Source organism: Oryctolagus cuniculus, chromosome 16, assembly GCF_051225735.1.
Source record: "Oryctolagus cuniculus isolate XC-2025 breed Fujian yellow rabbit chromosome 16, ASM5122573v1, whole genome shotgun sequence".
NCBI classification, from domain to species: domain Eukaryota; kingdom Metazoa; phylum Chordata; class Mammalia; order Lagomorpha; family Leporidae; genus Oryctolagus; species Oryctolagus cuniculus.
This window is the reverse complement of record NC_142882.1, coordinates 80,235,338-80,261,317: the sequence shown is the minus strand read 5'-3', so window position 1 is coordinate 80,261,317 and position 25,980 is coordinate 80,235,338. Positions and strand designations below refer to the sequence as shown.

At 40.2% G+C, this 25,980-nt stretch overlaps 1 protein-coding gene across 8 annotated transcripts in view; it reads left to right on the top strand.

The window, feature by feature from the left end:
• AKAP9 (A-kinase anchoring protein 9) overlaps nucleotides 1-25,980 on the top strand; it is a 168,644-nt gene that overhangs the window by 51,587 nt on the left and 91,077 nt on the right. For all 8 annotated transcript variants that reach the window (XR_016222257.1, NM_001375381.1, NM_001082351.2 and 5 more), the window contains 5 exons: nucleotides 4,436-6,823; nucleotides 14,792-15,005; nucleotides 17,091-17,170; nucleotides 22,540-22,678; nucleotides 23,756-23,841. Coding sequence is in view for 7 of the 8 variants with exons in the window: in NM_001375381.1 (NP_001362310.1) it covers nucleotides 4,436-6,823; nucleotides 14,792-15,005; nucleotides 17,091-17,170; nucleotides 22,540-22,678; nucleotides 23,756-23,841 (2,907 nt within the window). In the remaining variant the exon portion in view is untranslated. The remainder of the gene's footprint in view (nucleotides 1-4,435; nucleotides 6,824-14,791; nucleotides 15,006-17,090; nucleotides 17,171-22,539; nucleotides 22,679-23,755; nucleotides 23,842-25,980) is intronic.

Genomic DNA, 25,980 nt, shown 5'->3' with positions numbered 1-25,980 from the left:
GGTTGCTCCTCTTCCAGTCCAGCTCTCTGCTGTGGCCCGGGAGGGCAGCGGAGGATGGCCCAAGTGCTTGGGTCCCTGCACTCGCATGGGAGACTGGGAGGAAGCACCCGGCTCCTGGTGCCGGCCGTAGCGACTATTAGGGGAGTGAACCAATGGAAGGAAGACCTTTCTCTCTGTCTCTCTCTTTCTGTCTATAACTGTCAAAAAAGAAATAAAAAGCACAAAACAAGGATAAGTATAGGTAAAACACTTTGAAAATTCCAAGTGGCTCTGGCTTCATGAGGGAAGAGATTCAGGGCAGGTTTTGGGAGAGATGTTATTTGAGGTAGATCTGTAAGTGGAACAGTCCCTTTTTTAATTTATTTTTTTAAAGATTTATTTAATTATTTGAAAGTCAGAGAGTTACACAGAGAGAGAGAGGCAGAGAGAGAGAAGTCTTCCACCCACTGGTTCACTCCCCAGTTGGCCACAGCGGCTGGAGCTGCGCTGATCCAGAGCCAGGAGCCTCCTCCAGGTCTCCCATGTGGGTGCAGGGGCCCAAGGACTTGGGCCATCTTCTGCTTTCCCAGACCACAGCAGAGAGCTGGATTGGAAGTGGAGCAGCTGGGACTCGAACCGGCGCCCATATGGGATGCCGGCACTGCAGGTGGTGGCTTTACCTGCTACATCACAGCACCAGCCCCACGGTCCCTTTTTAATTGTGTTGTATTCCCTTAACACTTGTCATGTTAAAGTGAATAAATGATTTATGAATCTCTATAAGATAAGAAATGGGGAGGACATTTTTAGGTAGAAGATAGAATGGGCATAAAGACCCAGGCCAAAACATGTTGAGAATATATAGGGAGTGAAAAAGAGTTAATTTGTCTGGAAAACAATAATCTTTGAAAGCGAGTCTCAGGGCTGGTGCTATGGTGCAGTGGGTTAAAGCCCTGGCCTGAAGCGCCGGCATCCCAAATGGGCGCCGGTTTTAGTCCTGGCTGCTCCTCTTCTGATCCAGCTCTCTGCTATGGCCTGGGAAAGCAGTAGAAGATGACCCAAGCCCTTGGCCCCTGCACCCACGTGGGAGATCTGGAAGAAGCTCCTGGTTCCTGGCTTCAGATCTGCGCAGCTCCGGCCGTTGCGACCATCTGGGGAGTGAACCATCAGATGGAAGACCTCTCTTCTCTGTCTCTACCTCTCTCTGTACCTCTGTCTTTCAAATAAATAAAATTTAAAAAGAAAAAAGCAAGTCTTTCAGGAGGAAAGAGCAGAAAGACATTCCAAGTCTAGCTTAGGAGAGCCTGGAAATTGGATTTTAATGGCGTTTATTACATTAAGCAAGCAGTATAATTTGAGATTATTTAAAATTAAAATAATCATTTTGAGTGAGGGAATAACATTTTATTTGAATATTAACAAGAATACTTTTATTGCATGTATTTTTATTTTATTATTTTTTAAGGATTTATTTATTTGAGAGGTAGAGTTACAGACAGAGAGAGAGGGGAGATGGAGAAAAAGGTCTTCTATCTGCTAGTTCACTCCCCAAATGGCCACTATGGCCAGAGGTGGGCCGATCCAAAGCCAGGAGCCAGAAGCTTCTTAGGTCTCACACATGGGTGCAGGGACCCAAGCACGTGGGCCATCTTCTATTGCTTTTCCAGGCCATTAACAGAGAGCTGGATTGGAAAAAGAGCAGCCAGGTTAGGAGCCCAGCACCCATATGGGATGTTGATGCCACAGGCAAAGACTTAGCCCACAATGCCACAGTGCCAGCCCCTATTACATGTATTTTTTTAAATTCTCCATTAAAAAAATTTAATCCCCCTGAGTAGTAGTTATATCAGAACAGTTGAGAAATTAAGGCATTAGGATCAGAGTTAAAACTGTATTGGTCCTCTAGACAACTATATTGATGGGCAGAGGCTTGTTCTCATTGTCCTAATTCTTCAAACCTCCCAGGGTATGGAATCACAAACAGAAAGTATATTATTCTGCACTGTCACGTGTATTTCAAAAAATTGGAGGGATTGTGTCATCAACCCCAGGCAGTCTTTTTTTGCAATACACAGTAAGTGGTTTAAAACCATATACTTGGAGATGAGCAGTACTAAGGAAAATAAACCATGAATTTGTGTTGTTTAGTGGTTGAGTGAAGAATTATTATTGGTTATTTATAATTACATTAGGTGTTAGACAATTTTAATTAGATCATACTATTTTACGAGTCCCTCTCCCTGAAAATCAGGAGATAGAAAAATTATACATTTTATGATGTTAGCATTTTTTTTTTTTAACAGGCAGAGTGGATAGAGAGAGAAAGACAGAGAGAAAGGTCTTCCTTTTGCCGTTGGTTCACCCTCCAATGGCCGCCGTGGCCGGTGCGCTGAGGCCGGCGCACCGCGCTGATCCGATGGCAGGAGCCAGGTGCTTCTCCTGGTCTCCCATGGGGTTCAGGGCCCAAGCACTTGGGCCATCCTCCACTGCACTCCCTGGCCACAGCAGAGAGCTGGCCTGGAAGAGGGGCAACCGGGACAGAATCTGGCGCCCCAACCGGGACTAGAACCTGGTGTGCCGGCGCCGCTAGGTGGAGGATTAGCCTATTGAGCTGCGGCGCTGGCCTGATGTTAGCATTTTTCACAACATTTTTTAACAGTTTAGCTGAAATTAATTTCATGAACTGATTTTACTTTCTTCCATATCTCCACATGCCTTATAGACTTTTTTCTATTATATAAAGCTATTTGTATGTAGCACAACAAAAATAAAATACCTTAATAACATTTATTTTATTTTAGCCTCAGGCATATTCTGTGAAATAAAGGAATAATAGTATCTTTATTACACAGATAAAAACACTGGGATTAAAATGATTTACTATTGTTATATTGTAGGTCAGAAGTTAAAGAAGAGTTAGCACCTGGCAGTAACATACGGTGTCCTTAGATGGGATATGTGACACCGTGTCAAAAACTGATAGAATTTTGCTCAAGAGGTTGCCTAGGGTAGCATTCATTGACTTCTTGAATTTTTGTAGCATAAAACCTCATAAATCTGATTTTTTTTTCTGTCAACTGTGACTTGAGCTGTCATAGGTGAGCTCAGGTTTTTCAAATTCAAGAGACTGATGGGTAGAGCCTGAATATAAGGTTATTAATTTACACAAATAATTATCACAATCTTTGGGTTTTATTTTCTTTCCATGGACAAATTAATTTAAAAAGCCAAATGGCAGTTAGAAAGTTGTCTCACAAGCTGTGATCAAGGGACATTAGAAGAATCAGATGTTCCGTGGCGTTAGAATGAGAAGACCTGAAGTGTCCACCTCACAGGAGGAATGGTCGTAACTGTAGACTGGACTTCTTAAATGCTGTTTGCTGCAGCCTCCAGCATTACTTTTTACATTAGGTGTGGTTTTTCTAGAGGGAGCAGAATTCTCAAAGGCTGATGGCACCTTTGCTGTTCTTCCTTGGACTGTACTGAAATGGACAATATCACCATTTCCCTCTAGAGCTTTCCTTTTTCTAGACATTGACATTCTGTCTTTAGGTAGATTAATACATTCATTCAAGGTGCCTCTGAGTCCCATTTGCCCAGGACTCTAGTCTCTTTAAGATAATTTTATTTACCTACTTATATTCTTGATCCATTTTGTGGACTTTCTTTCTTTCTTTATCCTTTACAATCCTTAGCTACTTTCAGAGGGGATTAAATACCTGAGCCAACACTTTGACCCCAGGGCTTCTACTTGTTGTGCTGAAATAATTGGGCCAAGAGCTATGCTTTGGCCTTAACTACAGTTCCAAAATAGAGTTGTGAGTAGAAACTGGGGAAACATCAATACTGCTTCCAGATTTCTATTTGAACCAAAAATCTAGGGCCATGTTGCTAGGTAATAAAGTGGCTTGGGTATTACTTGAGATTTTGCCACTTAAACATTGTGTAGTCCTGAGTTTCTTCATTCAAGAGCCTAGTGCTGTTTTTCTGTTTTCATAGGACTTGCCTGTAAACACCAAGTAACTAGAGTATACAGAAGGAACCTTGATTTCTAATAGTATATAGTACTCTTAACTAGCTATAGAAAATCCTAAATATTTAAAATATTGATCCATTAATAATAAAAAAGAGAATGTAATGGTTTAGAGACATTTTCATCAGAGTAGATTTTTAAATTAAAAATTTTAGTCATAGTAGTATAAGAGAAATTTCCTCCCAAGAAAGACCAAAACTGCTGTAATGTTTACTCTGAAATAGTGTTGTATACCAAAGTCCCAGGCCTCATTGTCAGGGGAAAAATTGAGGGGCAGACCCAACAGTTACGTTTTGTAAGATTTCATAAAAAACTTAAAAAAAAAAAAAAAAGACTCATCAGTTTTTTGGTAGCGAGGTAAGTGATATAAATTGTCAGAGCCAAAAATACATTTCTTATATTTTCATTTTTTCCTTTTTAAAGGAGCAAGATAAAAAAGTAGAAAATTCAAATAAAGAAGAAATACAAGAAAAGGAGGCAATCATTGAAGAATTAAATACAAAAATAATAGAAGAAGAAAAAAAAACTCTTGAGCTCATGGATAAAGTAACAGTTTCTGATAAATTATTAGGAGAATTACAAGAACAGATTGTACAAAAGAACCAAGAGATTAAAAATATGAAAATAGAGCTGACCAGTTCTAAGCAAAAAGAAAGACAGTGTTCTGAGGAAATAAAACAGTTGATGGGGACAGTTGAAGAACTTCAGAAGAGAAATCACAAAGACAACCAATTCGAAGTTGATATCGTACAAAGAATGGAACAAGAAACACAAAGAAAGTTGGAACAACTTCGGGCAGAGTTGGATGAGATGTATGGGCAGCAGATAGTGCATATGAAACAAGAATTAATAAAACAACACATGTCACAAATAGAAGAACTTAAAACACGACATAAAGGAGAAGTGGAGAGTGCTTTGAAATCATATCCACATACTACAGTTAATGAAGATCAAGTAAAGTTAATGAATATGGCAATAAATGAATTAAACATAAAATTGCAAGATACTAACTCTCAAAAGGAGAAACTCAAGGAAGAACTAGGAGTAATTTCAGGAGAGAAGTCTGCCCTACAAAGACAGCTTGAAGACCTTTTTGAAGAATTAAGCTTTTCAAGGGACCAGATTCAGAGAGCTAGACAGACAATAGCTGAACAAGAAAGTAAACTGAATGAAGCCTATAGGTCCCTTGGTACAGTGGAAGACTTGAAAGCTCAGATTGTTTGTGCATCTGAATCCAGGAAGGAACTAGAATTAAAACATGAGGCAGAAGTTACAAATTACAGGATCAAACTGGAGATGTTGGAAAGAGAGAAGAATGCTGTGCTAGACAGAATGGCTGAGTCACAAGAAGCCGAACTAGAGAGACTTAGAACACAACTTCTGTTTAGTCATGAAGAGGAACTTTGCAAGCTGAAGGAAGATTTAGAAATTGAACACCGCATAAACACTGAAAAGCTTAAGGAAAACTTGGGCATTCACTATAAACAGCAGATAGATGGCTTACAGAATGAAATGAGTCAAAAGATAGAGACCATGCAGTTTGAAAAAGATAATTTGATAACTAAGCAGAATCAGTTGATTTTGGAAATTTCAAAACTAAAAGATGTACAGCAGTCCCTTGTGAATTCAAAATCTGAAGAAATGACCCTTCAAATCAGTGAACTTCAAAAAGAAATTGAAATACTCAGACAAGAAGAAAAGGAAAAGGGTACACTTGAACAAGAAGTTCAAGAATTACAACTTAAAACTGAATTACTGGAAAAACAAATGAAGGAAAAAGAGGATGACCTTCAAGAAAAGTGTGCACACCTTGAAGCAGAGAATAGCATTCTTAAAGATGAAAAAAAGACCCTGGAAGACATGTTGAAAACACATACTTCTGTTAATGAAGAAGAAGGAGTGATTGTCGTGGATCCCGTTGAGTCCAAATCCAAAGACAGTAGCTGGCAAAATGAAATAGAAATACTTACAAAGCAAAATGAGGATCTCAAGCAAAAATGTATTCAGCTAAATGAAGAGATCGAAAGGCAAAGAAATACATTTTCATTTGCTGAAAAAAACTTTGAAGTTAACTATCAAGAGTTACAAGAAGAGTATGCTTGCCTTCTCAAAGTAAAAGATGATTTGGAAGACAGTAAAAATAAGCAAGAATTAGAGTATAAAAGTAAGCTTAAAGCACTTAATGAAGAACTTCATTTGCAAAGAATAAATTTACCTACTGTGAAAATGAAAACCTCAGTTTCTGATGAGGAGAAAACTTTGGTAACAGAGCCATTGGAACTTGGTGAAGTTGTTGAGAAAGATACAACAGAACTGATGGAAAAACTTGAGATAACCAAGCGAGAAAAATTAGAACTCTCAGAGAGACTGTCGGATCTTTCTGAACAATTAAAGCAGAAACATGTTGAGATTAGTTTTTTGAGTGAAGAAGTTAAATCTTTAAAGCAGGAGAAAGAGCAGTTTTTATTGAGATGTAGAGAGCTTGAAATCATAATCAACCACAGTAGGACAGAAAACACCCATGTGGATGATGTTCCATTAAGTTCTTTAAAAGACGGAGCTGTGACTGTGACAAGCAGGGATTCTGGATCCTCGGTTTCTCAAATAAATCAGTGTTCTGGTGAAGAATCAAAGCTCATGGTGGAGGACAAGATTCCTTTTGCAAATCTGACCATTAGAAAAGAAAGCGAGCCGGAACAGTTGTTTTTGGATCACTTGCCATTGGTAACAAATGAATCATCATTTGGGGCAAGTGAATCAAGTGAAAGTGATAAACTTCAGCAGGAACTCCGTGTACTTAAATCAGAACAGGTAAGTTTACTCATTTGTATATGATAAAGCAGAGTGAAAATACATTTCATAATACAAGTTTTCACCTTGATGAGACATTCATATTCATACAAGAGAAATTTAATTCTCAACTGGGCTTATTTAGTTCAGCTGTTTTTTCTTTTTTCTTTTAAAGATTTATTTATTTATTTGAAGGAGTTACACAGAGAGAGAAGGAGAGACAGAGAGAGGTCTTCCATCTGCTGGTTCATTCCTCAGTTGGCCACAACGGCCAGAGCTATGCTGATCCGAAGCCAGGAGCCAGGAGCTTCCTCCGGGTCTCCCACATGGATGCAGGGACACAATGACTTGGGCCATCTTCTATTGCTTTCCCAGGCCACAGCAGAGAGCTGGATCGGAAGTGGAGCAACCAGGACTCCAACTGGCACCCATATGGGATGCCGGCTCTGTAGGCAGCACCTTTACCTGCTATGCCACAGCACCGGCCCCAGCTGTTTTTTCTTAAACATTGTTGCCTCTTCTTCATTTAATCCACGTTACGTATTGTGCTCAGAATATAAAACATACTGATGGTTTTACATTTTCTTTGGAAATATAAATGTTTAAATGACTGTTGAGAATCCCAGCTATAGAAAAGTTATTAATTTTATAATCTTTCGTTACAATCTCAAAGATTGGTTTTAGAGTTTTTATTTCACACTGGTGTTTTCAAGGTTCCTCAAGTGCAAATGAAGTCCTAGGCTTTTTAAGTACTGTTAATAATTTGTCATTAGTTACAAAATTGTATTTCCCTAGAGAGGAAAAAAAAAACACTGAGTTCTCCCTGTTATATGTTAATGTTAGCCGTCGCAAAACACACCGAACACCGGAGTAAGGGAGAGGGTTTATTGGGGAACACCCAACAGTCCAGAGTGAAGGGGCGCCGAAGGAAAAAGAGAGAAGGAGACTGTAAGAGAGAGAGAGAGAGAGAGAGAGAGAGAGAGAAAGGAGAGAGACGAGAGGAGGAGAGGAGCCAAGAGAGAGCAGGAGAGAACCAAGAGGGCACGTGCTCAGGAACAGGCCCTTTTAAAACTTTGCCTGAGGGTGGGCAGGGAAGCAGGAGCAGCAAATCCCATTAGGATGGGGGTGGAGCATGACCACAGAGGTTGGGCCATGTGGCCACCTGGCTAAAACTGTGCTAGTTTCCTAACACTCCCAGAATCTTGTGATACTTAAAGGAGAAAAAACAGTATTAACTCTGAATATATCTAAGTAATTTAAAAATGTATACAGTGAATAATATTAGATCACTCCTGATCATTTATATTTGCCAGTACTGTTATTAAAAAATACTCAGAAAACTGAGTAGCTTCAGTAAAATGATGCCAACTCAGATTTTGTGTGTTTCTTAGGTAACAAATACTTACTGGGTCTCCTGCAGTGATGTGAGTATGTTGGAGAACATGGTTCTGGGACTCAAGGAGCATGTCTCTAATGCAGTGAGCCAGGAAACCAAGTAGGGTGATTAGAAACTGGTAAATGTGATGAAGAGGACAATGTGGAGGTGATGGTGGTGTCCCAGTTCCACACAGTGGTCGGGAAGGGTCCCTTGGAGGAATTGACACTGGAGCTGAGATCTGAATGAGAAGAAGAGTGTGCCGTGTGGGAATTAGCCATGGGTGACTGTGGAACAGGATGAAGAGCTCTGTAATGAGTTAGAAGAGGAAAGTGGAAGCAGGATTTGAAGAATGAAGAGACTGAACGTTAGCCTCACAGGCTTGGAGGAGTTTAGATTTCATTCTAAGCGTGGTGGTGGGAAGCCATTGGAAAGGTTCTCTTTTTATTTCCAATGACTTACATTTATCTCAGGTCAAATACAGATTTTACTTTTTAAGTCATCAGAATAGAATGAAAAGTTCAGATTGCTTGACTCTTAATGCTCTTTAGATATCTGTCATTGTTTTCAAAACCATAATGTGTGGTTTTTACTTCTAAAAATGTCAGACATCATTAAAATCTTTTAGAATAGCATTATTAGGAGAGGACCTGAAATTCAGCTGTGTTTACAGTTCATCTTGAAAAATAAATGCACAAGAAGAACCAGGAAAGGCAGAATACGTACCACATGGTTCTTAGAAGGCAATTTTAGCCTTAAACATACCCATTTTATAAACAAGAAATAGCACAAAGCAGGTGAATTATTCGTTTGAAAAGCTGAATAGTACCTCAGCTGTAGAAATGGTCCAGTTTTCTTAGTAACAATTTTATTTTCTCTGTAAAGATACTTTAAAGGAATCCACACACCCTGTCCTTCGTCCTTGAAAGGGAAGCAAGTCTGTATAGCCCTCCCTGCCCCCTTGTCCTTGCTAGGACACACACTCCTTTGGTGGTGGCAAGGGGAGTGGTGGGTGTGTTTGTAGGGAAGCGCACAGAAAAAACCTAGCAGTGACTCAACACTCCATTCACACCTATGAGCAGCCCAAGTATGCTTAGAATATCGTGAAGGCCACAAAAATACTTCTATTCTTGTTACTAAGCTTAGTTTGTGAAACAGGCTGTTTCTCACCAAAACCAAAATGAATGCAACCACTGAGTTTTTTTTTTTAACTGAAAGGAAAAAAGTCGAATGATTTTGAAGTGCAATTCCATATTATTTTAATACATTTAGGAAATTTGAGCAGAAAGAGAAAAATAAAAACATTATAGAAGTCTTGTCTGCATTGGTTGGATACTGAGAGAGGCCATGGATTGAAGTGTGTGTGCTTAAAATGAAGGTAATTATTGGAATTGAAAGATTGTGGAGCTGAGAAGCAACAAGAACTGCTCCAGTATCAGTTCTTTAAGAGCAGGGTGCTGTCTGCTGGGACCTTAGTGCCCGGAATGATGTCTGCCACAATGTAGGCAGTTAATAAACTTTTGTGCATGGATCAGTGAGTTAGTGAACAGGCAGGAAAATAAAGTCCCCTTACCAAGAATCAGTGGTGAAACAGCATAGGCCTTCAAGTTAGCATTAGGAAGAATATCAGAATACCTGTTGTCACTTGCTATTCAGCATTATTCTGTAGGGCATAATCATTGCAGAGACAAATATGTGTGGTGTAAATTCAAGGATAGTTGTCATAATTCACAGGTATATTAATAAATATAAAAGCAAGGAACAGAAAATCCTTAATGTAAAATAAATTTTCATAAACTTAGCCAAAAATGTGTCAGACTAATGCAGACAATAGTGTAGTACTTTAATGAGAGATTTGCGATGTGAATGAATGAAAAATCTCATTTCTGAGTGGAAAAGTTTTAACATTATAAAGTACCAGGTTTTCTGTAGAGTAGACCACAAACCTTACATAGTTCCAGTCCAACTCACAGTGGAAAGTTACTGAAATTCAACAGTGTTTACAGTTCATCTTGAAAAATAAATGCACAAGAAGAACCAGGAAAGGCAGAATACATAACACATGGTGCTTAGAAGGCAATTTTCAGCCTTAAACATACCCATTTTATAAACAAGAAATAGTAAAAAGCAGGTGAATTATTTATATGAAAAGCTGAATAGTATCAGAGTATATAAACTCAAAGTAGAAGGAAGTAAAAAGTTAACAGCAGAAATAAGCAAAACCAAAAGGAGAATTTTCAATAATTTTGAAAGTATTTGAAAAAGTTAATGATAGGATTACTATGTAGGTCTCTGAGAATCTGAACAAGGATTAGGGGGAGACGTATAAATGAAATGAATAATGAAAATAAGGAAGTACAAGCACCATTTCTAGCATTCATAAATGAACTATAAACTCTACCAATAAATATGAAAATGTAGGTAAAATAGATGATTTTCTGGAAGAATATAAATTACCACAATTTAATAGAAATGCAAAATCTGAATAAAATATAGTAGATACTAAAGAATTTGAAATAGTACTCATTTTCCATTTTACCTGTCTTTCAACCAAAAATACTCAACTGAGACCATTTCAGAAGTGGATAATACCAGTCTCAGAGAAGAATATCTAATTGCTTACTAAAATGGGATTAAAGAGAGAGTGGGAAGAGGAAGAAAGGAAAGTAGAAAGATGCGAGGAAGGAAAGCCACCAGGTTTATTTTATGAGGTTGGTATAATACTGATAGGTGAACCTAATAAGGACAGTTCAAGAAAATAACAGACTAATTTCACTTATGAATGTGGTTGTAAAATCCTGAACAAAATATTAGAAAATTATCCCAAGAGTAGAAGTATAGTTCAACATCTGAAAAAACAATTAACTTAATCTCCACATTGTTACATCACAGGAGAGAACTCTTATGATCATTTTAGTATATGCTAGAAAAGAATCTATAAAAAATTTAACAACTTAATTATAATAGTAAAATTAGGAAGTGAAACCAGCAGTAGAAGGAAAATTTCATCAAAACATTTAGCAGGTAATATTTCTAATGGTGAAATTTAGAAGCATTCCTGTTTAAATATTTAAAGGATATGTACTCACTGCCAAGTTTACTATTTCAACATTCTTTTATAGTTCTTCGTAAATGCATTTTAGCAGAAGTAGAAATGAGATCAAGGATATGAACAGAAGAAACAAAACTTGACATCTACATAAGATAGTTTGAACCTTTGTTAAAATTATCTTAAAAAGAACATAAACATCTGACAGTGTGGTAGTATGTATCTTATTAAGTAGTTGAAAGATACAAAGTAAAGTGTCAGTTATCACCAAATTATTCTCTACTTTCACTGTAATTTGATGAAAAAAATTTTTAATAGCAAAGCTTATAAAATGGTATTGGACAATGTGATTTGAAGTTGGGGTAGACAGATCAGTGGAACATAATGGAAAGCCCAGAAATAGAACTAGATCCTTGTGGTGGTGGTGTGTGGTGAGGAGGCACTTCAGTGCAACATTTATTTAATAATGCTTGAGGAACCTCTGCTACATTCCAAGGTACTGTTCTAGGCACTGGTGATAGAACAGTGAATAAAAATAGGCAATAAAGAAAAAGCTTGTATTTTACAGGTTTTAAAGGAAAATGAAATATGATAGGCAAGTAGATATATAATGTAACCAGGTGGTAATTGTCGCTCCCCCTCTTCGTGGAGGAACAACACTAAACCCTGCCTAGGCTTCATATCCGAGTCACGGCACCATTATGTCGCTCCCCCTCTTCGCGGAGGAACGACACAGGGCCCTGGCTAGGCTTCATATCCGAGTCACGGCACCATTATGTCGCTCCCCCTCTTCGTGGAGGAACGACACAGGACCCTGCGCTGTTCTTTCGTCTGCTCGGCCCTCCCCGGGTTTGCTGCTGGTTCTTCCCGGGTTGGCTACCGTCCCTTCCACCTCCGTGGAAGGGCGGTTCCCCCTGCCACTTTCCCCACTTCCGCGGGGGAGCGGCACACCGCTGGCCGGCTCTCTTGGGAGCTGCACAGGTGTTCCTTCAGATAGATGTTCCCGGTGCATGTTGTCTCGCTCCTCCTTTATAGTCCTCTTCCACCAATCCCAACTCTGCTACCCACACGCCGAGTACGCTGCTCTCCTCCAATCAGGAGCAGGTCCTGCTGTTTATTGGTTGAACTGGAGGCAGCTGAGTAGAAGCTGTTTCCTCCTCTCCCAGCGCCATATTGTGGGAGAGCAGATGCATAGAATAAGTCTTAATTCCAGTAACTTAGTCTAGTCCGAGTTGCTCCCAGTTGCTCCCCACAGATCCCCCTTTCTTTTTATTTTTGGCGTTGATACGCGCCTGTCTTCGGTGCCCCGTGGCACACACTCTGCTCTGCTTGCTAGAGTTGCCCACAGGTGCTTACAAGCCCTATCAATCAGGCAAACCGAATCCGGGTCCTCTCTTCGCCATGTTGTGAGGAGGTTTTTAGGCACTGATGCGTGCCTGTGTTCGGTGCCCTGCAGTGCATGCTCTGCTCTGCTAGAACTGCCTGCAGGTGCTTACAAGCCCTATCAATCAGGCAAACCGAATCCAAGCCTTCTCATTGCCGTCTTGTGGGGAGACTTATTGGTGTTGATAACGTGCCTGTCTTCGGTGACCTGCGGCGCATAAGCTGCTAGCCGCCCGCAGGTGCTTATCGTCTTACTAATCAGGCAGACAGAATCCAAGCTCTCTCATTGCTGTGGTGTGGGGAGGCCTTATTTTTCACTTTCTCTATCTCCGGGCATTCCTATTTCTCCTATTTTACTTCTATCTGCCAGCATTCCTATTTCTCTCATTTTACTTCTAAACTTCTGTTTCTCTTATCCCCACGGCTTCCCGGCGCCCGCCCCGAGGCTGCTTCTCGGCGCCCGCCCTGCGGTGGGTTCCCGGCTCTGCGCGGCTCGGCTTCGCGTGCTCCGTGGTCTCCACGGCCTTCGCGCTAGCCCCACGTTCCCTATCTATCCGCACCCCGTGCGCTTTCCCCACTTGTGCCCCGCGGGCTCTCTCTGCGCGCAGCGGCTTCCGCGAGTCACACAGCCCAGCTCACGTTTCCGCCACCAGCATTCAGTCCAAGTTCCCCAGGCTAACCTGGCGAATTCCAACCTGGCAGCCCACGTCTCTGCCTCTGGTTCCAGATTTTCGCCTTTTGCTCCCCGGGCTGACTTGAAGAATTCCAGGATAGCTTACGTCTCCGCCTCGGCCTGCCCCCGCGGCTTCAATTTCCCTAACATTTTTCTCTACCCGGTATGTTTCCCTAACTTTTCTTCCAACAACAATATTCCCCTCTCATTTCTCCCGGTTTCTCCCCACAGTCCGCATCTGAGTCCAAGCCTCCTCCAGGTTTCACTTTCGCTTTCAATCTCCTAGCTTCCCCGCCATAGTCCGCATCCGAGTCTATGAAAGCTTTCACTTTCGCTTTCAATCCTAACTTCTTTCCCACAGTCCGTATCCGAGTCTATGCCTAGGCTTTCGATAGCTTCTTCCGGCACCTTTTCCGTCTGGCTTTTCCCTAGGCTCTTTGCTAGTCTCTCTCTCCGGTATTTTTCCACTTCTTCCCACTTCTTCCCTCCTAGGTTTCCTATCCGAGTCACGGCACCATTATGTCGTTCCCCCTCTTCGTGGAGGAGCGACACTAGACCCTGCCTAGGCTTCATATCCGAGTCACGGCACCATTATGTCGCTCCCCCTCTTCGTGGAGGAACGACACAGGGCCCTGGCTAGGCTTCATATCCGAGTCACGACACAGGACCTTGCGCTGTTCTTTTGTCTGCTCGGCCCTCCCCGGTTTGCTGCTGGTTCTTCCCGGGTTGGCTACCGTCCCTTCCACCTCCGTGGAAGGGCGGTTCCCCCTGCCACTTTCCCCACTTCCGCGGGGGAGCGGCACACCGCTGGCCGGCTCTCTTGGGGGCTGCACAGGTGTTCCTTCAGATAGATGTTCCCGGTGCATGTTGTCTCGCTCCTCCTTTATAGTCCTCTTCCACCAATCCCAACTCCGCTACCCACACGCCGAGTACGCTGCTCTCCTCCAATCAGGAGCAGGTCCTGCTGTTTATTGGTTGAACTGGAGGCAGCTGAGTAGAAGCTGTTTCCTCCTCTCCCAGCGCCATATTGTGGGAGAGCAGATGCATAGAATAAGTCTTAATTCCAGTAACTTAGTCTAGTCCGAGTTGCTCCCAGTTGCTCCCCACAGGTAATAAGTGATGTGGAGAAAATTAAAAATGAAAGGATGATAGGGGAATAAAAATGAAAGATAAAAATGTTGGCTTCTGTTAATGTAAATTTTGTTTACTACTCTTTGCATTACATTTAAAGTATTTTAAAATAAAAGTCAAAAGTGACTCATACTAGTTAAACCAAATGTCAGAATTTGCTATACAATTGAGGTAATGCATACATTGTGCTACTTTCCTTGAAAAAGACAAGTAGATCACTGCAACAGAGTGAAGAGTGGGGAAAAAAATAGACTTTATATGAATTTTTAAACCATAATGTGTTTTCTCCCTTGTAGTTAGTATATGCAAAGAAATGCAAGTTAAAGTATATGATTGTCATTTTAACATTTTCTAATGTTTCTATGCATTCACTTTAAGAATGATTTAAGGCTACAGATGGAAGCCCAACGCATATGCCTCTCCCTGGTTTATTCAACTCATGTGGATCAGGTTCGTGAATACATGGAAAATGAAAAAGATAAAGCTCTTTGCAGGCTTAAAGAGGAGCTTATTTCTGCTCAAGAGGAAAAGATCAAGGAACTTGAGAAAATACACCAGTTAGAGCTACAAAATACAAAAACAAAAGAAGCAGGTAAATCGTTTCTCAATGTAAAAGTGTCAAGGAGTAAATGTTCACTTAGAGCCCACCGTTCCATAAGTCTGTGCTTATTTTAGAATCCTTTAGAATCCTTTGAGGAAGACGAGTGGGGTTCATACAGTCATTGGACGTCTGTCTAAGTACTTGAGAAAACTAAAGTCATGGAATCATTTTCAGCCAGAAGCCACAGTCTGTTGGGAAAGCATGTGTAAAATGACAATTTCTGAAATAGAAGAATGAATACAAAGAATGGGAAAAAGAAAGTCTCATACGTCCTGGGAGGATGAGCAGCATGAAGCAGAGGGCAGGAGTAGTGGGTTGGAGTTTTAGGGGACACTCTAAAGTCTTTAAGCTCTGGAGGTGTTAGAATGCATCTCTTGGAGAATTAAGAATTCAAATCATGAGAAATGGGGGAAGGGGCGGGGGAGCCAGAGCCAGAGCCAGAAAGATTAACAGGAGTTTGATTAGAAAATGCTTTATGTGCTCTGAGGCATATTTATGCGATTGATGACAAGACTTACTGTAGGATTTTTTTACTTAAAATTTATTAGTTTATTCAAAAGGCACAGAGAGTTAAAAAAAAGATAAAGTAATCTTTCATACATTAGTTTACTCCCCAAATAATAGCAGTGGTCCTGTGCCAGTAGCCAAAGCCAGGAGCCCAGAACTGAATACAGGTCTCCCACATGTGTGGCTGGAACTCAATTACTGGAGCCATCGTCTGCTGGCTACCAGGGTGCACATTGTGGGAAGCTGAAATTGGAAACAGAGCTCGGACTTTCAACTCAGGTACTCCAGTGTGGGATTAGGGTTGAGGTGTGGGGCTCCTAAACACTAGGCCAGACGTCAACCACTGTTAACTCTTTTTTTTTTGTTTAAAGATTGATTTATTTGGGGCCAGCGCTGTGGTGCAGCAGGTTAAAGCCCTGGCCTGAGGTGCCGACATCACAATTGGGTGCCAATTCTAGTCCCAGTTGCTCCTCTTCTGGTCCAGCTGTCTGCTATGGCCTGGGATAGCAATAGAGGATGGCCCAAGGCCTTGGGCCTCTGCACCCACGTGGGAGATCCGGAGGAAGCTCCTGGCTCCTGGCTTCGGATTGGCGCAGCTCTGGCCATTGTGGCCAATTGGGGAGTGAACCAGCAGATGGAAGACCTCTCTCTCTGCCTTTCTTCTCTGTAACTCTTTCAAATAAATAAATCTTTTTTTTAAGATTATATTATTTAAAATTATATTATTTATTTGAAAGAGTCTCCCACGTGGTTGCAGGGGCCCAAGGACTTGGGCCATCCTCTACTGCTATCCCAGGCCATAGCAGAGAGTTGGATCAGAAGAGGAGCAGCTGGGACTAGAACTGGCACCTATATGGGATGCTGGCACTGCAAGCAACGACTTTACCCACTACGCCACAGTGCCGGCCCTGGCTGTTAACTTTTTGATAGTAATTTAGTTACTCAGTTAACCAGGATTCCTGTGTTAGAGGTGATTCATAAGTGTTCTAATGTAGTTGCTCTGTTGAATAGAATAGAATAGAATTTCAGAAGTGACTACATACAGGATACATTTTCACTTCAGGAGTTGTTGGGGCTTCAGTTTAATAGCCTACGAAGCATGGTTGTTATGACTACTCATATAGTCCAGTGTTTTCCAGATTGCAAGGTAATGAGTCTGTTGATGGGTGATGAAGTCAGTTTAGTGTGAGTAGCGTTATTTTAAAATGGTTGGGGAGAACAAAAAAAGCATTAGAGTGCTTAACAAATGGAGTAAATACTGATTTCAGAAATTTTTGCTTCAGTGTCAAATGTATATCATGAATGATAATGATGTAAGATATTTTTTGTATTGGGTTGTAGTAAAAAAAAAGTTGGAAGTCCCTTGTTTACCATTTGTAGAATGAAAATGGAAAATCTTACAAATTATCTGAGATGGTTAACATTGAGCAATTGGAAAATAATTTTGAAAAAATAAAGCACTTAAAGCCAGTCTTACAACAGGGAAGCTTCCAGTTGCAACCCTGTGATAGATACATTACTTACTAAGTATGTCAATTAAATGTCTCAATGCGGTATCTGTTCCATTAGGTGATGAAGCAAAGCCTTTGCAGGTGCTCATTGGAAAACTTCAAAAGGCAGTATCTGAGGAATGTTCCTGTATTTCACAGGTAAGAGATTAGCCAGAAGTACTTTTAGATAAAAAGTGCGAAATCTTAGGTGGCTATTGATTTGGTAAGCAGAATCCTCCAGACTGGTTTTCCCAACTGCCTTGCTTCAGAACTGCAGTGAGTATTCCTGAGTTTTTAAGCTTAAAATGAACACTTAAAGTTTCTCTGAGAGTCAGTTTGCAACAAAGAAATACAAGTAAATTATCTCACCAGTAGAACAGACTAATCGCTGATAGCTGCTGTGGTTAGGCGGCTTACTCTTCCTAGGTCCTTGTTTGTTCATCTATAAATTGGTCAGTTAAGGTTTCTTAAACTCTAATGTGATAAAATTCAATTTTAGGGGATATGCTGAAATTTAATAAACTCAATTGGAAGTATAGTTAAATTTTAAGCAAATCTCAAGAAATAATGGCAAGAAAAAGTTGCTGCCAGATTGGTTTTCATTTCTGGAAGTTGTTGATAGTTATTTAATGTTGTGTGAAGGGTAAAGGCAAAACTTAGCAAATCATTATGCGGTGTGTTATTTTAAATGTTGTTAGAATTGTTTGTTGCTGAGGAGAACAACTGGAATAATATATCAGATATGTTTAATGTTCTTGTATGTATAAACCACAGAAGACTGCTTTTTGTTATCCAAAAGTAAATGAATATAATCACCTGCTTGATATTCTATAATTTCTCTAGATTTATAGACTTCACTCAAAAAATTATTTGAAAAGCAGAGAGAAAAACGTAGACAGGGATATCCCATCTGCTGGTTCATTCCCCAGATGCCCACAATACCAGGGCTGGGACAGGACAGGCCAAAGCCAAGAACTGTGAACTCAATTCTCATCTCCCACATGGGAGACGGGGACCCTAAAATACTTGAGTGTTAACTGCTGCCTTCCAAAGTCTGCATTGGCAGGAAGGTGGAATCTTAACCACTGTGCCAAACGTTCACCCATAAAGAATTCTTAGTAACGGCTGACATTGTAGAATAGCGGGGAAAACTGCCACCTACGTATGGGCTCCAGTTAGAGTCCCGGCTGCTCTACTTCCAGTCCAGCTCCCTGCTAGTGGCCTGAGAAAAGCACTGGAAAATGGCCCAAGTGCTTGGGCCCCTGCCACCTACCTGCAAGACCCTAGTGAAAGCTCCTGGCTCAGCCCTGGCCCCTACAGCTACTTGAGGAGTGAACTAGTGGATAGAAGATCTCTCTCTGTGTCTCTCCTTCTCTGACTCTGATTTTCAAATAAATATTAAAAAAAGAAAACTTTTGCTAATCATTATTTCTGAACTTCCGTTCTTGTCCTGTGTGTGTGTGTGTGTGTGTGTGTTTTCAGAATTAGTTAACCTAACAGAGATAACATCAGAATAGTATCCAAACTAGGAAGTGATTAAAGTACAAGCTGTGTTTTTACTGTTAGAAGGAAACAGAAAAATTTAGCTCTGTGTAGTGAAGATTAATATTTTACTGATGTAAGATTTCATGTCTTTCTTTTTTTAACTTTTATTTAATGAATATAAATTTCCAAAGTACAGCTTATGGATTACAATGGCTTCCCCCCCATAACTTCCTTCCCACCCGCAATCCTCCCCTTTCCCGCTCCCTCTCCCCTTCCATTCACATCAAGATTCATTTTCAATTCTCTTTATATACAGGAGATCAGTTTAGCATATATTAAGTAAAGATTTCAACAGTTTGCACCCACATAGAAACACAAAGTGAAAAATACTGTTTGAGTACTAGTTATAGCATTAAATCTCAATGTACAGCACACTAAGGACAAAGATCCTACATGAGGAGTAAGTGCACAGTGACTCCTGTTGTTGACTTAACAAATTGACACTCTTGTTTATGGCATCAGTAATCACCCTAGGCTCTTGTCATGAGTTGCCAAGACTATGGAAGCCTTTTGAGTTCACTGACTCTGATCATATTTAGGCAAGGTCGTAGTCAGAGTGGAAGTTCTCTCCTCCATTCAGAGGAAGGTACCTCCTTCTTTGATGACCTGTTCTTTCCACTGGGATCTCACTGATCTCACTCGTGGAGATCTTTCATTTAGGGGTTGTGGTTTGTTTTTTGTTGTTGTTGTTGTTGTTTTTTGCCAGAGTATCTTAGCTTTCCATGCCTGAAATACTCTCATGGGCTTTTCAGCCAGATCCACATGCCTTAAGGGCTGATTCTGAGGCCAGAGTACTGTTTAGGACATCTGCCATTCTATGAGTCTGCTGTGTATCTCACTTCCCATGTTGGATCATTCTCTCCCTTTTTTATTCTATCAGTTAGTATTAGCAGACACTAGTCCTGTTTATGTGATCCCTTTGACTCTTAGTCCTGTCATTCAGATCAATTGTGATCAGAAATTGATCACTTGGACTAGTGAGATGGCGTTGGTACATGCCACCTTGATGGGATTGAATTGGAATCCCCTGGTTTGTTTCTAACTCTACCATTTGGGGCAAGTCAGCTTGAGCATGTCCCAAATTGCACATCTCTTCCCTCTCTTATTCCCACTCTTATATTTAACAGCGATCACTTTTCAGTTAAGTTTCAACACTTAAGAATAACTGTGTATTGATTACAGTATTCAACCAAAAGTATTAAGTAGAACAAACAAAAAAAAATACTAAGAGGGATAACGTATTAAGTTGTTCATCAACAGTCAGGACAAGGGCTGATCAAGTCACCGTTTCTCATAGTGTTCATTTCACTTCAACAGGTTTCCTTTTTGGTGCTCGGTTAGTTGTCACCGATCAGGGAGAACATATGATATTTGTCCCTTTGGGACTGGCTTATTTTACTCAGCATAAGGTTTTCCAAATTCCTAACAGGGATCACTTTTCAGTTAAAATTTAAACACCTAAGAATAATTGTGTGTTAATTACAGAGTTCAACCAATAGTACTAGAACAAAAAAAAAAAAATACTAAAATGGATAAAGTATTACATTGTACATCAACCGTCAGGACAAGAGCTGATCAAGTCACTGTTTCTCATAGTGTCCATTTCACTTCAACAGGTTTCCCCTTTGGTGCTCAGTTAGTTGTCGCCAATCAGGGAGACCACATGATATTTGTCCCTTTGGGCCTGGCTTAGTTCACTCAGCATGATGTTTTCCAGATTCCTCCATTTTGTTGCAAATGACCGGGTTTCATTGTTTTTGACTGCTGTATAGTATTCTATAGAGTACATGTCCCATAATTTCTTGATCCAGTCTACTGTTGATGGACATTTGGGTTGGTTCCAGGTCTTAGCTATTGTGAATGGAGCTGCAATAAACATTAATGTGCAGACAGCTTTTTTGTTTGCCAATTTAGTTTCCTTTGGATAAATTCCAAAGAGTGGGATGGTTGGGTTGTATGGTAGGGTTATATTCAGGTCTGAGGAATCTCCAGACTGACTTCCATAGTGGCTTAACCAGTTTGTATTCCCACCAACAGTGGGTTAGTGTCCCTTTTTCCCCACATCCTCTCCAGCATCTATTATTGGTAGATTTCTGAATGTGAGCCATTCTAACCGGGGTGAGGTGAAACCTCATTGTGGTTTTGATTTGGATTTCCCTGATTGCTAGTGATCTTGAACATTTTTTCATGTGTCTGTTGGCCATTTGGATTTCCTCTTTTGAAAAATGTCTATTGAGGTCCTTGGCCCATCTCTTAAGTGGGTTGTTTGTTTTGATGTTGTGGAGTTTCTTGATTTCTTTGTAGATTCTGGTTATCAACCCTTTATCTGTTGCATAGTTTGCAAAAATTTTTTCCCATTCTGTCGGTTGCCTCTTCACTTTGCTGACTGTATCTTTTGCAGTACAAAAACTTCTCAATTCCATGCAATCCGAAATGTTAATTTTGGCTTTGACTGCCTGTGCTTCTGGGGTATTTTCCAAGAAGTCTTTGCCAGTACCTATATTTTGCAGGGTTTCTCCAATGCTCTCTAATAATTTGATGGTGTCGGGTCGTAGATTTAAGTCTTTAATCCATGTTGAGTGAATTTTTGTGTAAGATGAAAGGTAGGGGTCTTGCTTCATGATTCTGCACGTGGAAATCCAATTTTACCCGCACCATTTATTGAATAGACTGTCCTTACTCCAGGGATTGGTTTTGGATCCTTGATCAAATATGAGTTGGCTATAGATGTTTGGATTGATTTCTGGTGTTTCAATTCTGTTCCATTGGTCTGTCCATCTGTTTCTGTACCAGTACCATGCTGTTTTGATAACAACTGCCCTGTAGTATGTCCTGAAATCTGGTATTGTGATGCCTCCGGCTTTGTTTTTGTTGTACAAGATTGCTTTAGCTATTCGAGGTCTCCTGTGCCTCCATATGAATTTCATATCATTTTTTCCAGATCTGAGAAGAAGGTCTTCGGTACCTTGATTGGTATTGCATTGAATCTATAAATTGCTTTTGGGAGAATGGACATTTTGATGATATTGATTCTTCCAATCCATGAGCATGGAAGATTTTTCCATTGTTTGGTATCCTCTTCTATTTCTTTCTTTAAGGTTTTGTAATTTTCATCATTGCAAAACCTTAAAGAAAGAAATAGAAGTCCTTGGTTAAGTTTATTCCAAGGTATTTGATTGTTTTTGTGGCTATTGTGAATGGTATTGATCTCAGAAGTTCTTCCTCAGCCATGGCATTGCCTGTGTATACAAAGGCTGTTGATTTTTGTGCATTGATTTTATATCCTGCTACTTTGCCAAACTCCTGTATGAGTTCCAATAGTCTCTTAGTAGAGTTCTTTGGATCCCCTGAAAAAAGAATCATATCATTTGCAAAGAGGGATAGTTTGAGTTCTTCCTTCCCAATTTGTATCCCTTTAATTTCTTTTTCTTGCCTAATAGCTCTGGCTAGAACTTCCAGAACTATATTGAATAGCAGTGGTGAGAGTGGGCATCCCTGTCTGGTACCAGATCTCAGTGGAAATGCTTCCAACTTTTCCCCATTCAATAGGACGTTGCCGTGGGTTTTTCATAGATTGCTTTGATTGTATTGAGGAATGTTCCTTCCATACCCAGTTTGCTTAGAGTTTTCATCATGAAAGGGTGTTGTATTTTATCAAATGCTTTCTCGGTGTCTATTGAGATAATCATATGGTTTTCCTTCTGCAGTCTGTTAATGTGGTGTATCACATTGATTGATTTGCGCACATTGAACCATCCCTGCATACCAGAGATTTCATGTCTTTCTATACATAGAGAAAAGGTTTAGACCTGATTATTTCTTTTCCAGATAGAACTGGTATATGGAGGATGTTTGCTTACTAGAGCTTCCTGTACCATTTTGACTGTTTTTACATTTAGGAAATTGGTATTTAATGATCTCTGGAGACATAAATCAAATTTTAATTTCTTTAAAAAACTCACTTCTGTTGTTAATGTTAACAGACTTTATGCAGTGTCCTTGGTGAATATTATACTCCTACTTTAAAATGTGAAATAAATTTAGAAGAAAGAGAGAATTCTACTGTTTTCACTTCTGAAAATCAAGAATCAGAATTACAAGATTACAGATATAAAGTTCAAGGTAATAAAAGCTTTCCACATTGTTAAACTGTGTTAAATTTCTTAAAACAGGAAATGGGATTCTTTTACCTTAAATACTGATTTGATCATTTGAGGCCAAGTTGAATTTATTATCTGAATATTTTGTCTTTTCAGATTTATGAAGTCTTACATTTAATATATATGTCATGCTTATTATGAAGCTAATTGAAACTGTCCACAAATTTTCTTTTCATCTTCTCTTCCTCTCCTTTCATATTTTTCCTCATTTTTATATCTTAGATCCAAATCTTTGAAAGTTACTTTGACTATGTGAATACCATTGGTTATCATTTTTAAAATGAATAAGAAAACTGAGAAATAAAGAATGTGTTAAGAAATATATGCCTTAGTTTAAGTCTAGCATTGGTTTAACAAATTTCACCCTCAGTTAATTTTTTAGTACTCCTTACAGGCTATTTCCTAGCCCTATCCGTTTGTATGTATAATAAGCAAAATTAATGATTTGTGTGCAAATTGATTCCCAAAAGAAGTTAACATACTTTAATACAAAATTTCAAGTTATCTTTTTTTTTTAACTTTTATTTAATGAATATAAATTTCCAAAGTACAGCTTATGGATTACAATGGCTTCCCCCCCATAACTTCCCTCCCACCTGCAACCCTCCCCTTTCCCACTCCCTCTCCCCTTCCATTCACATCAAGATTCATTTTCAATTCTCTTTATATACAGAAGATCAGTTTAGCATACATTAAGTAAAGATTTCAACAGTTTGCTCCCACACAGAAACACAAAGTGAAAAATACTGTTTGAGTACTAGTTATAGCATTAAATCTCAGTGTACAGCACACTAAGGACAAAGATCCTACATGAGGAGTAAGTGTACAGTGACTCCTGTTGTTGACTTAACAAATTGACACTCTTGTTTATCAAGTTATCTTTGTAGCAAGTGCTTCCCATTAATGAGATTTTAATCTTGGTTACTAAGTACATGAGGTTTATTTCAAGTGGGAATTTTGTAAAGGTGAATAACATTTATTAAAATATGTAGACTTTTACTATGGAGTGAAATGATATAATTATTTGTTTACCATCTAGACTTTCAGGAAAACATGCAAACTCTTCTCAACAAAATAACAGAAGAATACAACAAACTCTTACTACTTCAGACACGAATAAGCAAGGTTTGTAAAATGGGAAATATAGTGTTTGTATTTATTGTATTACCTGCCTTTTGTAAGCTGCTTTATCAGCCAAGTATTTCCTTTTTTAAATTGTATATGTTTATTTTTAAATTTTATTTAAGTTACATAAGTTTCATGTATTTCATATATACAGATTTAGGAACGTTGTAACACTTGCCCCCCCACCTCCCGCCCACGTTCCAACCCTTCTTCCTCCTTCCTCTCACATTCCCACTCTTAATTTTTTTTTTAAAGATTTCTTTATTTATTTGAAAGGCCAAGTTACAGAGAGCCAGAGGTGGAGGCAGAGGTAGAAAGAGAGGTCTTCCCTCCGCTGGTTCACTCCCCAAATGGCTGCAATGGCTGGGCCAGGCTGAAGCCAGGAACCTGGAACTCCATGTGGCTCTCCCACATGGGTGGCATGTTCCCAAGCCCTTGGGCCAACTTCCTCTGCTTTCCCTAGAGGCATTAGCTAGCAACAAGTTGGATTGGAAGCGGAGCAACCAGGACTTGAACTGGTGACTACATGGATGGGAGCATTGCAAGGTGGCAGTTTAACGCATTGTGCCACAACACCGCTCCATGAAGTTCACATTTTAGCATAGCAGCTTCACTACTGTTCGCAAAAGCATGCAGGGTTCTGCTATGAAGGAGATCGGTTATCACAGTGTATCATTGCCTTAACTTTTTTGTTGGACTTTTGTTTGTTTGTTTACTTATTTGAAAGGTGGAACATTAGAGAAAGAAGAGATTTTCCATCTCCTGGTTTACTCCCCCCAATGCCCACATTGGCCAGGACTGGGCCAGGCCCAAACTAGGAGCCAGGAACTCCATCTGGGTCTCCCACATGAGTGGCAAGGGCCCAAGCTTGGGCCATCTTCTGCTGTCTCCCAGGATGCACATTAGCAGGAAGCCGGGACTCAAATCAGGCATTAAATCTCAGTGTACAGCACTTCCTGACCTCAGCCTTACTGTAGTATTTGCAGTTTTCCAAACGCACCCTGACCTTTCACACCTCTGAGTGTTTTCCATGGTGTCCTCCGCCTAGTACTGCTCATCTCCCTCCCGTTTGCTTGGTTTGTTCCTTCTTGTTGTTCCAGTTGCCTAGTACTGCTCATCTCCCTCCCGTTTGCTTGGTTTGTTCCTTCTTGTTGTTCCAGTTGGTTACATGCCACTTCCTTCGTGTCGTCTTTGTTGCCTGCCTCAGACATTTCTTTCTCTGTTCCCTTAACACCTGTACAGATCTGTGCTTGTAACACTTAACTTTTTTGGTTATTTTAAATTCTTGATTATCCTTCTTTCTTCATGTTTCCACAGCTATTTTTTTTTAAGATTTATTTTATCTATTTGACAGATGGAGTTACAGAGAGGGGTAGACACGCAGAGAGTCTTCCATCCGCTGGTTCACTCCCCAAATGGCCACAACAGCCGGAGCTGAGCCAATCCGAAGTCAGGAGCCAGGAGCTTCTTCTAGGTCTCCCACATGGGTGCAGGGGCCCAACAACCTGGGTCATCTTCCACTGCTTTCCCAGGTGCATTCGCAGGGAGCTGGATCAGAAGTGGAGCAGCCAGGACTCGAACTGGCACCCACATGGGATGCCAGCACTGCAGGCCTGCGTTTCAACCCACTGGGCTACAGTGCCGGCCCCACCCACAGCTATTTCTAAAAATTTACATTTGGATCACATTACTTTTCATGTTGTTACAATTATTTGTTTTCTTCTTCTTCGACCAGATCCTAAACTATTTAGCATCAGTGAATCTTTTGCTTATTTTTATTTCCTCTTTTAGCCCAGTGCTTGTTTAGCATATAGCAAAGATTTGCTGAATGGTTTAGGTAAAGATACAGAAGGGTTGGTCAGGAAACCTAAGGACTTATCTATGGTCTTTATTTTGTCTGGGAAGTGGGAGGCAAGATCCTCTAGAAATAGGCAAGTGCTCAAGAAGTAGGAGTGGGCTAAAGGACTTGATGAGAAGAGGGACCAGCTAAAACAGCCTTCAGTGGAAATCATTTTTATTCTGTTAATTACCTGCTCTGAGAGTCTCTTGTGCTCATGTAATGTGGCAAGTCCAAACTCTTCCTCTTTGCTTGAATTCATCTAGCTTTAGTTAAAACTCAGTATCTAGATTAAACCGTCT